Source organism: Phymastichus coffea, unplaced genomic scaffold (assembly GCF_024137745.1).
Source record: "Phymastichus coffea isolate CEN01 unplaced genomic scaffold, Cenicafe_Pcof_1.1 PCOF00004, whole genome shotgun sequence".
Taxonomy (NCBI): Eukaryota; Metazoa; Arthropoda; class Insecta; order Hymenoptera; family Eulophidae; genus Phymastichus; species Phymastichus coffea.
This window is the reverse complement of record NW_026706815.1, coordinates 3,292,028-3,305,266: the sequence shown is the minus strand read 5'-3', so window position 1 is coordinate 3,305,266 and position 13,239 is coordinate 3,292,028. Positions and strand designations below refer to the sequence as shown.

The following is a 13,239-nucleotide window of genomic DNA, read 5'->3' as shown; positions in this document are numbered from 1 at the left end:
ACGACTGTAAGGTCCTCTGACATTTGGCTTAACGTACTATTGCTACGCTCACCTTGATCTCGCGCGCGTATCCATCTGCGTTAGCTGATGGCAGACGAACCGCAGACGGCAACACATTTTCATCGTGCGTAGCCATGTTTCTGCCCGACGACTGGGTTTGCTTGCGAGGAATGGCCGCGCAGATTACTGTTGCGGCCTGTTCTTGCTTGCGCTGCAATCTAGCCGCCGAGCTCAGCAGCCATCGCGAGTTCGTCGCCGAAATTTTCGTTTCGCACATCGTCCGCTGCTACTTTCTGCTGTTCATCGCACACCAAATCGGGGATTAGGTCCGACGCAAAATCATCTAAATGCAGCGACGCTCGCAAATCTGGTCGCTCCTTAATTAATAAATATCTGACATATCGATCACGTAGCTCTTCCAACTCGTCGCGCAAGGTTAGTCTGCGATAGCGCATCAATCCTAACAGAACAATCGGTTCTGTTGAATCAATTTCGCATTTTTAATTTTTCGCAAGTGTATCACTTAATATTCTGCGCATGATTATTTTATCCCTACATGTCAGCGACATGATTGCGTTTGGAAAAAAAAAAATTCCGTGATCGAACTATAACGCGAGCTATTGGGACAAAATGTGCCTTGACCGCGAGCTACGTAACCCGTCACCCCTAAATACCTTATCTAAAATTCCGTCTAGTCTCTGAGCCAGCGAAAGGTTGCCGTGTTTAAGCCTAAGAAGAAAACCGTTCAAAAAAAAAATATCGTAAATAAGATACACAAAAGAAAACACTCTAAAGAAAATTCCTGCAGCCAAAACCAAAACAAAACAGAGAATTGTAAGCGGTACTGTGTCTGCATCTGACTTCAACGTGACTCATCATCGCACATGCTATTACCCGATTCCTCGATAAGAAAAGGTCACAAAGAAATCCAAACTTTCCAGAAACAACTAAATTCCTTCGCGAAAAAGCGTAATGAGCATGAATTTTTGCGGTTGGTTTACAATGAATGTACCATAATTTATTAATTTAACCGGCATTCGCTTTCTCTACCGATTTGCATCCTTCCCTACAAGGGATGCCATGTAACAGTTTTGATGTGCTATTACCTATTTTTAAAAGGTAAGGCAAGAGAGACACTTTCGCTCTAAATGCAATCAGAAGAGTAGGCGAGTAAATAAACTATTTTATTAATCTGTTAACCGAGCGGGACGTATAAATACGTCCAAAGTAAACAATATTGGGTACGGGTAGGACATATGAATACGTCCTCGATATTTATATTGCGCCCTGGAACGGGCGGGACGTATATTTTACTACTACTATGGTAATACGTCATTCATACACGTCTTAGTGGAAAAGGACGCGCCCGTTATATGTTGCGTAATTAGAAAGGGATTTCCCCGGTTAACAGGTTAATATAAAATGACAAAACTTTATTATTACCTCATAATTCAAAACAAACGCCCGCTTAAATTAATAAAAATCCAAACACATTAATCGTACGTTTACAACATTATGTATACTAATCGAATAACAATCGCGACTTATTCTAACACAAAGAAACCAGTATTCGTCTGGCTACTACGCACTTACAACTAAACCAAACACGCTATACAAATAATTAACGGCGAGGAATTAAAAGAATGTAGCTAGCAAGTGATCGCCTGGCTATCTATAAATTCCCGCGGCCGCACATCACTACGAGAGAGAGAACATCCGGAAGAGAGAAATAACCTGACCTTTATTTTCTCCTCAATGATCCCTGGGAGACGACGGTGGCAACGGCAGCGCAGGATGATCGCCCCGCTTCTCGTCGTTGACGCTGCTGCAGGTGGTGCGCACAATGACGAACGGCCAGGGCATAGGAATGGAAGGTAGCTAAACCTCTTCTTTGTAGGAAAGAATAATCGCCAAGATGATCGGCAGCGCGAGCTAATTCATTCAATCGTCTGACTTATATTAGTGGCTGACGTTGAGTGACGCAACGCAATATTCTCGCGCGGCCAGCAACCGCGCTCTCGTGGACTGTCCCCACCTAACCCAGTTTTTAGGCGGCGTGCGACAAAATGCTAAGTAGTCGCGCGTCACCCGCCTGCCTATAACCGCATAGCGCGTGCTCACGTGCGCACTATCTCTCTCTTTTTTTATAGTTCTCTCTCTCTTTCTTTAATTGTAGCGTCTCCTCTCGTTTTCCGACTACAGCGTTCTCTCTCACTCTTCTTAGGCTATCTCATCCGGGTCTGGTAATTTATGGCTGCTGAAAAAGAATTATATTATTAGATGCATAGAGAAAGTGTGCCCAATACTATCCACTGAGCCTGACCGAGGGCAAAGGGGAGAGGCAGAGGGCCCGACGAGAAACAGGCTACTGCCTATTCTTGTTACAAGTTTTTGCATTAAATATTTCAGAAAATGTACTTAAAGAGTGTTCGAGTGAAAAATAAATTACTTATCCAGAATTAATAGCTAGTTCTGCGTGTTAAGAACAGAATAAGAATTGTAAATCGCAACTGCAATTCATCTGACGACATATTACGTAAAATTATATAATCTATTTCTCAATAGTCTCATCTTTTTTATTTTATTTTGCGAGTGATCATATAGCCATACATTATGTATGATAACCCCCTGGAGATCTTCACTCTTCATTTTCTACTCTTCTTCTTGTCACGCTTTATGCCTGACTACTTCTCTTCTTGTCGTGTTCTAAAATAAGTAATAGACACAGATGAATATACATGTAAACATATGTATCACATGCACGACTTAGCTCTACCTCTGTGAGAAATCGGAAGATTAACAACTATGAGACATAGTGTTATTCGCTATTATTTTTTGTCACATCGTTTTTAAGCGACTGATAACTCGAAAAGATTATACCGGTAGTCATCCTTACAAATTATTCAATGCGCGAATTCGGCAAATGCTCCCATGAATAATATACCAAGCGTGTATATTAATCGCGCGCGAAACTAACGTCGGGATGAGGTTCGGTAACGGGCAAGATTCAACGACATTTATTTAATATAACTCACATTATTTATAAAAAAGAACATCTATATAGATGTGTGCCCTCAGTGATATCGCACTACCCAAACATAATTTAATTAGTGGCTCGAAATATGCAGCCCCCGCAAAAAGTTACTAGAAATTTACTCGGTAACCTCCTTCCTTTAAACTCGCTGAAACGCGACCAATAGATATAATAGTCACAGAGGCCCGTAAATCTTCTCGGCTATACATATATAAATTCAACGCTCGAATATGGAAGAGAGAGAAAGAAAGAGAGAAAGAATGGAGTAGAGTAAGCTTTATTTAGTCGTAGGGTATAATTCTGTAGACTGCAAATATATTTTGTTTAAACATGTATTAAATAATACAATAATAATAATAGTAATAGCATTCAGAGAAATGATTCGATCAGTAACGATAATTTGTTAATCACTAGAAAATATTTGAATTAAAACAGTTTGAATCAATTTAATTCAATTAATATCTAAAAAGAAATATACAGGGTGAACCATTTAGTCCAGGTGGCCAATTATTTCGTTCTGGAAGCATGATAGCGAAAGATAGTTCGGATAAAAGTTTTAGGGTTTGGAGGGGAACAGTCGACAGTGACCTTTAACTTAACCTTAAACTTGAGTTTTAAGGTCATTTGAAGGTCAACTTTGTTTTTTTAAAAGGAAACCCCTATTTTTTATCCCGGATTCGGATAGAGCGGGAAATTTTATGTTCAGATAACATTTAACTTCTAATATTTTTGTTACAGCGGTTTGTTTTTCGAGAAACATTTACAATACATTAAACTTAATGAACAGTTTATACCCTTCAGCAAGTTAAATTTAACGTTTTTAATAAAAGTAAGTAATAAAAGTAAGTAATTTATGAGTTTTCATGCTGTGATGTCTTTATTTCATAGTAAAATAATTTTACAGGAATATTATGACGTTTCATTCGTGAATAAAGTATACAAATCGGAAGTTGTAAGTTATACAGATTTGATAAATGAAAAAGTTGGGTTCGATGAATCTGTAAGGATTTCTTACTATACTCGTCAATCTTATAAAAATACTGCCCGACTATTTGGTTTAATGGATGACTTTAAAGTAAGTATCAATATTTAAATTCCTTATATAATAAATTTACTCCGATATATTAATTAGTACATTACGATACACATGCGGAAAAGTAGATTCTGGTCTCGTGTGGCGTTTACGCGAAACGAGGGTGGAAAGGTACAAGAAATGAGAAACTCTTTCCTGAATATGTGTCGTATCTTATTTTTTTATACGACGTGCGAAAAGTGTGATTTTCAACGTAAGTTTTTTGCCGAGCGTGCAAAGCTGCACGTTGTGCACGGAGTGTCGAAAAATGTATTAAAGATTTTCTTATTTCACGTTTATTATCTTCAACTATTAAAAATGTACTTTAATGAGAAATATTTGTTCCTTTGTGTTGTTAATCCCTCGTCAATAGAAAATCAGTAACAAAATTCTGAAATCAATAGGCTAAATCTGTCTCTTATCACAGTCTTGCATAATAATCAATATCAATCAGCTGTGGACTTTTACTACTTATTCATCAATCAACTTTAAAGTTCAAATATCTCAGAATTTTGTTTAAAAATGATTATGTTCGTGTAGAGATACTATGAAGTATTTTGACCTAAGTGAGTTCACGGCAACTTAAAACATAGAGTAAGTTGTTGTTTACTATGAATAATACGATACATTCAAGTTAAATAGTAACGAGCATGATCACTTTAAAGTTAAGGTATAAATATTTTAGCAAAGTATTCAATTTGAGTGCATAGGTTGTGAAAGTAACTTACTGCGCCTATATGCATTCTATAAAATAAAAATGATCCATTATCGAAATTTCCTTTAAGGTGATTGCGTGTGTGCAATGCATTAGTCGCATAATTACAGCTCCTTTCCAATAAAATAAATTGTAAGTATAAAACTTACATTTTTTATATAGTTTTAAAAGAAGTAGATTAGTAAGTAAAAGCAAGATTGACAAATATCTTGGCATAAAAAACATCGAATTTATTAATTTTGATAACTACTGTGTACCATACACAGCTGTATTGCAATGAGGGACGGTAGTCTAAAATGTGAACCTTCTAGTTGCCTCTTAATCTACTAGATTACTAAGACTTAATAAGTTATCTTTCAGTGGTGATAAATATACAGCGTGAATCATTTTAATCGAGGTGTGACATATGCATATATACATAATACTAACGATGAAGAGCTCTCCAGGAAGCACTATGAAGAGCGGTACAAGGGCGCGATGTGCACACAGAGTAACGGCTATTTTGAGTCGCTTAAATCGCCTAAGTAAGAGAAAACGACACAGACTAAACAAGAGCGAGCAAGACAGACTAAACTACTATAAGCGAGATAGACTAAATGAGAGCGAATGAGACAAACTAAGTGAGATCAACAGAGATAGAATACAGGAAATATTGCGAATAATGCGAATTAAAGCATTAAAGCAAAATTAAAATTGGCGCTGCAAAATGAACCATGCAGTGGAATATGTCAATGACATACGTATGATTCATATATTGTATCAAGGCGATTAAATAAAATAAAAATGAAACGACTAACTAACAACAAAATGAAATAAAATAAAAACAATAAATTTACCGGTAATTGACTGTCGCTATATATACTCATCAATGAATACTTAATGAAACGTATGAAAATTACAATGCACAAGCAAATATATCAAAGAAAATCTAGTTACATACATACAAAATATTTGAAATAGAATAATCATATGAATTAAGACTCTAATGTTATATGATTCATAAATAGGATACTGTATCAAACGAATAGGTAGATATACAGGGTGTCCCATTTTAAAGGAACCACCCCGAAATTTTCGACGGTTGGCATTGTACAAAAAAATTGTTCAGACAACAGTTGTTTGGGACAATGGGGGCAACCTTTCTGTGAAATCCGATTTGACCTAGAGATTCATTTTCAAGGTCATTTGAAGGTCAAAGTCATTTTTTGAATAGGAACCTATATTTTTGATCCCGGATTCGGAAAGAGCGGGAAATTCTACGTTCAGATAACTGATCTTTTTCAGGTACATAATTGTAATGAGAAATAATATTTATTTCTTGAACGGTTATAATATTTTAATTGCATAGAAAAGTGCGCGGGATTTCCCTAACTATTAAACACATACGAGTATATATCTATAAAAATTGAATTAATATTTTACATAGATTCAATTTCTACTGATCTCGGAATGTTCAATTTTTTAAATTTTTATGAACAAAAGTTAAAATGCGCGTAATTGTTAATAAGTTTTGTTGGTCCTTGACAATCATGTGCAGTTTTTATATAATTTTTCTACGTCAATTTTCATCAATTTTCCGCTCAGTTCCTTCATCCACACTTAGAATTTTTTTCTTTTTTTAAATAGACATGACTTTGACATTTATAAATTTTCGCGATAAAAATAGAATTTTATGTGCCAAAATAATGATAGAGTGCATTGCATTGCCTAATTTATTTCTTCACAAGTGGCTGGACAAAAGGCAACGTTTAAAATAAGACTACTAGTAAGTATTTGTGTATATACAGGGTGTCCCATTTTAACTTTCGAATGAAGATTACTCGGAGATTTAATGGATATTGGAAAAAATGTTTCAGATGAATGTTTTTCAACTTTGAGGGGGCCATATTATGGTGACTTTTTCATGACCTTGAAGGCCATTTTTAAGGTCATTTCAAGGTTAAATTCATTTTTTTAAATGGCAACCCCTATTTTTGACACCGGATTCGGAAAGAGCGGGAAATTTTACGTCCAAAACGGTATTTCAAAATTTTTTTCATGGCCTTGAGAAGGTCGATTTAAGGTCAATTTCTTGATAAACTGGCTACGGGTGATTTTTTTTAATATTTAAGATATCGGAAAATGACCTCTACAAAATTTGTACATAACAGAGTTGGGCCCCTGAGGGTATCAACAACTTTGACCTTGAACTTTATCTACAAGGTCATTTCAAGGTTAAAGTGTTTTTTTAATGGGGATCCCTATTTTTGACATTGAATTTGAAAAAAGCGAAAAGTTTTAAATGTAAACTCACATTTTAAACTTTTTACAATTACCTTCAGAAGATCAAATCAAGAGTAAATACTGAAAATTTGCTAAAAATCGTTTACTTTAAGCTTTTAAAGTTTATGAACGAGTAAATATTAAGATGAACTCGTGAACCAATGCCCTTGAGTATTTTGCTCTTGAATGCAGTTTTTAAGATTATTTTAAGATCAAAGTAATATTTTTTAAGGCAACGCCTATCTCTGACACCGGATTACCACGATTGGAAACAATAATAATTTTTAGGCTCTAAATAACTAAATTATTATTTTTAAATTGTAACAAAATAACATAAAATTGAACATGAAATAATTGTCAAAAAATAATGATCTACGGCTATTAATTAATATTACTAAACTAATATTTAAAATTATAAATTTGACTCGAGTGTAGTTCAATGTATTTACGACGGTACGTGTTTATTTTCATTGTCAGTGCTTTTTGTTAATAATAATTTTTACTTAATCAACTGTCAAGAATTGAGTTGGTATCCCTTATTAGAAAATTTGCTATGACTAGTATTGTTATGTGCGCTTCATGCAATCTTTCATAGGAAGCATGATTCTTTCGGCGTATCTTAGTTTCTACGATACTATTTTGTTCCTCATTATTAAAATACTATGACTTCCGCAAGTTTTTGAATTTGCGATATTTTGAAAAAATATAGCAAATTATTCAGCAAATGAATGCGTTGAAATACTACTGATTCTTGGAGAATGCCGTCGTTATTATACTGCTGTTGCTCGGCTGTATGCCGAACGTTTTCCCGACCAGCGTCATCCGAGCAATGTGCAAATAAGAAATATTGAAAGACGCTGTCATACAAATGAGCTACATCGACAGAGACGTAGACAAAGAAATTTAAATAGTAATGATGGAAGACTTATTACCGTATTGGCTATGGTTCATTTAAGCCCTCATATAAGTACAAGAACAATTGAACGTCAAATCGGAATTCCTCATTCTACAGCTCATCGTATGTTAAGATCAGTGCTTTACCACCCATATCATATTACACTGCATCAGGAGTTGATTGAAAATGACTATTTACTCAGAATGGATTTCTGTAGATGGGCGCTCAATCAACTAAATGAGGATCCAGATTTTTTTTGGAATGTTTGTTTCGGTGATGAGGCTACCTTTAAAAGTGATGGTACCCTTAACAGGCATAATTCTCACTACTGGTCTCCTGTTAATCCTCATTGGCATCGAGAAGTAATTAATCAACATCGCTGGAACGTTAATGTTTGGGTCGGAATCTGTAATGGACAGATCGTTGGCCCGCATTTTTTTAATGGTACTGTCAACGCTAATAGATATATCGACTTTCTGGAAAATGATCTACCTGGATACTTGGAAAACATTCCGCTGAATGTTCGACAGCAAATGTGGTGGCTACAAGATGGTGCTCCAGCTCATTTTGAAAGAAACGTAAGAGCATTTATAAATAATCGATTCCCAAATCGTTTGATAGGTCGTGCTGGGCCAGTTCCTTGGCCATCAAGGTCACCGAACCTTAATCCATTAGATAGTTATTTCTAGGGATATTGTAAAAATGTTGTTTACGAAGACGCGCCTACGACTAGATTAGATATGATCGCGAGGATCAGAAGAGCTTGTGCAGCAGTCACTCCCGAAATACTTGAAAATGTTATGAATAATTATCGACATAGACTGGAAATTGGCTTGGCGAATAATGGAGGACCATTTGAGCATCTTATGTAATTAAATTTTACAAATATTATTAGTTCATTTAATTCTAATTGAAATTTTTTTTGTCGATTTGGAAAATATTGTTTAATTAAATAATTATCATTATTCGTTAAATGAAATATTTATCGTAATTTTAAGTTTTTTAAGAAACCAAAATTACTGTAAATTTAATAAAGTTACCTTATTCTAAAATCTCTATCAACATTTATTTTATTCTACCCATTCAACTTTTCCAATTACGAAATCAGAAATTAAAAAGATCGTTTTATGCAATAAGAAACTAAGTGATAGCATTATGATTTGAAGAATTTTCACGCAAATAAAATAACCCAATAATTTACCTTAAAAGGTTAAATAGTCCTACAGTAAAATTTATAATTTTATAATATTAGTTTAGTAATATTAAAAGACCTTGGCCTTGAAATGACCTTGAAGATGAAGTTCAAGGTCAAAGTTGTTGATACCCTCAGGGGCCCAACTCTGTTATGTACAAATTTTGTAGGAGTCATTTTCCGATATCTTACATATTAAAAAAATCACCCGTAGCCAGTTTATCAAGTATTTAACCTTAAATCGACCTTCTCAAGGTCATGAAAAAAATTTTGAAATACCGTTTTGGACGTAAAATTTCCCACTCTTTCCGAATCCGGTGTCAAAAATAGGGGTTGCCATTTAAAAAAATGAATTTAACCTTGAAATGACCTTAAAAATGGCCTTCAAGGTCACGAAAAGGTCACCATAATATGGTCCCCTCAAAGTTGAGAAACATTCATCTTAAACATTTTTTCCGATACCCATGAAATCTCCGTGTAATCTTCATCTGAAAGTTCAAATGGGACACCCTGTATATCATTTAGAAAATGTTTCCTAATACAAATCGAATATTTGCTCGTCCTCAAATAATCGTCAGAAACTTGTAATTATTACTCTTAAAGATACGAGCTCTCTAAGTGTATATTCGTATATGTTTGTTTTTTCAAGTTGGAGCCGTGATTCACTAAAGTTTCGTATTCTCGTTGCGTTAAGTGTGATATAACCGTCCAATAATTAATCTAATTACGGGAAGAAAATGATGTTAAATATATTAATGTTTATAAAATAAACTTTAATGCGTCTTTTACATAGATGTATTTTCATCAGACCTTATTTAGTCAGGAATGCTTTTAGAAAAGATTTTCTTATCACTTTAGAGCAATCAATAAGTCATACTTAAACTTCAGAGTTGATTTTATGTCCAGAGAACATATTCGTACACGTGTTTTGACTTCAAATTTCGAATGTAGAAAGCATCTGACATTGACGTTAATATTTTAAAGATCAGATGTCTTTTTATACGTTATAGTCAATAGCGTTTCGATAATTATTAGAATTGATACTTTGCAAATAGAGCATTCTTCTGTTAATCTGCGTGCTTTAACATAATACACGCGTTAAGATTAATAATTTAATAAACAAATCAATGTAATAAACAACATAATAAATTATAGCTTTTACAGTATACATATACAGATGTTACATCCAAATAATATAAATGGGTAACGTAGATATATCAATATACTTTTGTTTATGTAGAAAACTAAATAACACTATCGCATAACAGCTAACAGCCATTGCCTTAATTCATGTATACGCCACTCCTATAAATTATTTCCTCTATTATTAATAATATTACTTCGATCATTTGCATAATTATGTAAAAAAACGAAAAAATTCCATTATATCCGTCTTGTAAATTATACAAAAATAAAAGACACGTATTTTTTCTTTTTTGGATTAATAGAAAATTGACCGAGTTGCGGCGTGCCAAAGGTACCCACGACTATTCGGATATACGAGTATGCAAATGCTATGTTATCGTGATGTCACGGAAAGCTTTCTCGCGCTGTTTCTCGGCCAGTTTTTGATTGATTAAATAGACAAAAAATACGTGTCTTTTATTTTTTAAAGTTCTACAAGACGGATGTAATAGATTTTTTTCATTTTTATACGTAGTTTACTAGTTACACTGCATCTCATGAACTTACTTAAAGATAGGGGATTTGAAAATAAATATGTTAAAAAACAGATAACTTGCGTAGCAATGATAAAAATCTTTTCATCTGCAACAAAATACCTACAGAAACACACCTATCTCTAGAAGAACGCAAGTGAAATTGAAAAATGTCTTGTAAATTTTATAGAATCGTCTAAACAATGGACAACGCGAACTGTACACGCGAATAAAAGTAATAAATCGGAAAAAAGAGAGACGACCGTGTTTTACGGGTTTATCTTTGACCACGCCGGCTTTATTAGAATTTTATAGAAACGTAAAAAGTGAATGTCCATCTTTTGAGTTAGCAACTGACTTCTGTAATCAAGATAGCGTTGAGCATACTCATTCGAAGATTCGAGGAAGAAATGGATTCAATCCAAATCCGACATGTAGAGCTTATCGTTTAACAATTAGATACATTGTGTGCACTTCATTAATTCATACTAGTCAACGGGGTAATGTTAAAATAGATAAAACTATTTCTTTAATCAATCAAGATGAGGACTCAAACAATGAAAGTACCGAATCGTTAGCCACTGCCGCATTGTATATACCCGGTATAGAAACTGTACAAAAAGACTTAGAAATAGATCAAGAAATGCTCGAACTTTTAGAAGCCGCGGAACTTATAGTGACATTTCAACCCGTGGATTCGAGTACATTCATCAACTTTAAAAAAAAAACTTGTACGAGAAAAATGCTATAAATTCTTTCAGTGGTTATACGGCTAAAAAATCTATTCAAAAAAGTAAACGTTGCGAGTGTAAAAAAGTATTTATGAAACCGGTAGAAAATGAAATAACTGATTATGAATATTACCTTCAATGTAGAGAATATGAGCATTCCGATAAAAATCTTCCTGAAATTCCGTATTCAACAAGATCGAGTTTAATATTTAATAAAGTTGTGACTTGCCAGCTTTTTGGTCTTCAACAACACTGTACAAATCTTTGGCATAAAAAAAAATTAGTTGCTAACTTAACCGACGTAGTAGAAAAAATAACAAATGATCACTTTCCAGATTGGTTTGACAGAAGTAATACTTGTTACAAACATAGAGTAGAAGCTTTGCAATTTTTAATGAGATTGAAAGTAATTAACACTACGAAGGTTAATAATCAAAAGCGTCAAATAGAGACCAAAGCCAAAATACAATCAAATAATATACTTTTTTCAAATGCTTTAATAAAATACTTTTTTTAAATGTTTCGGAAAAATATTCACTTTAATTTAATTCATTTTAATTTAATGCATTTTTAATTCGCTTTGATTCACGTAATTAATAAATTAAAATTTTTATTATTGGATTAGTTAGAAATCATAGTCATGATTAAAATAATTTTTTTATTGTTCCTGTTTTATTGGCTATTAATAATATAATGCGTTTTAACTATTAGTGTTATTATTTATATTATAATAATAATTATTATAATTTTATTTCAGATAAGTACACATTAATAGCTTACTTCACCACATTAAATACTCGTAACACAACCTCATGACATCAACTGTCCTACTTTGATACGTAGATTTCCGCAAGCTAATATTAATATTATTTTTCGGTCCACAATACTCCATTTAAACGGTCTTCTTCCTCTTCTTTCTTAACTTTTCTTCTTCGCTCTACTTTTCCTAGTTCCCTATCTTGATCTGTAAACTATTAGTCTCTCAATTTCATCCCCCTATCCTCTCTCATTTATTTTTTATTCTCAGATTTCTTGTTTCTTTCAATTATTTTCTCGAAAGCCCTTACATATTGACTCGTATCACGATCTATCTTTCCCTCAAGCATTTTTCCCAGTTTTCTTATTAACTCTTCTCCCCTACTATCCTCTCTCCAGTCGTCCACAGCCTTTATCCATTCTTTTCTTATAATCTTCCTCGCCGCCTCGCATATCCAGATGTGCTGTGGGTCCTCTTCCCCATCTTGTAGGATTGTTATTCCTTACCCCTCTCATTTCCTTTTTTAAACGTATTTTCTGGAGTCTTTTGTCGTCCATTTCAACGATTTTCCCTATGTAGTTATCGCCCTCTTTATCGTTTCGAAATATAAGCCTTCTATCCCTGCCTCTATTTTCCATATATAAGCTAGTGTATTCATATTGCTACCTAGTGCCATTTTGACTACCTTTGCTTGAATTTTTTCCATTTCTTCTTACGGTGTTCAGCTCCATAACTCCGATCCATATAGACATCCCGCTCTCCCATTGAATTTAGTATTAGCAGTCTTCTTTCCAGTGTATTCAGTCTGGCTCTCTTCATTAGACCCCATGTGCTATTCACCGCCCTTTACACTTTTTGCTTCATCTTCTTTATATGCTTTCCGTATCCACCCTTCGTAGTAAACCGAAATCCTAAATATTTGA

General features: G+C 34.0%; 1 protein-coding gene across 3 annotated transcripts in view; it reads left to right on the top strand.

The window, feature by feature from the left end:
* LOC131666716 (alpha-1,3-mannosyl-glycoprotein 2-beta-N-acetylglucosaminyltransferase) overlaps nt 1-13,239 on the top strand; it is a 651,543-nt gene that overhangs the window by 533,205 nt on the left and 105,099 nt on the right. For 2 of the 3 annotated variants that reach the window (XM_058939578.1, XM_058939586.1), the window contains exons 9-10: nt 3,773-3,863; nt 3,939-4,109. The exons of the other annotated variant lie outside the window; for it this stretch is intronic. In XM_058939578.1, coding sequence (XP_058795561.1) covers nt 3,773-3,863; nt 3,939-4,109 — 262 coding nt within the window. The remainder of the gene's footprint in view (nt 1-3,772; nt 3,864-3,938; nt 4,110-13,239) is intronic. 3 annotated transcript variants of the gene reach the window in all.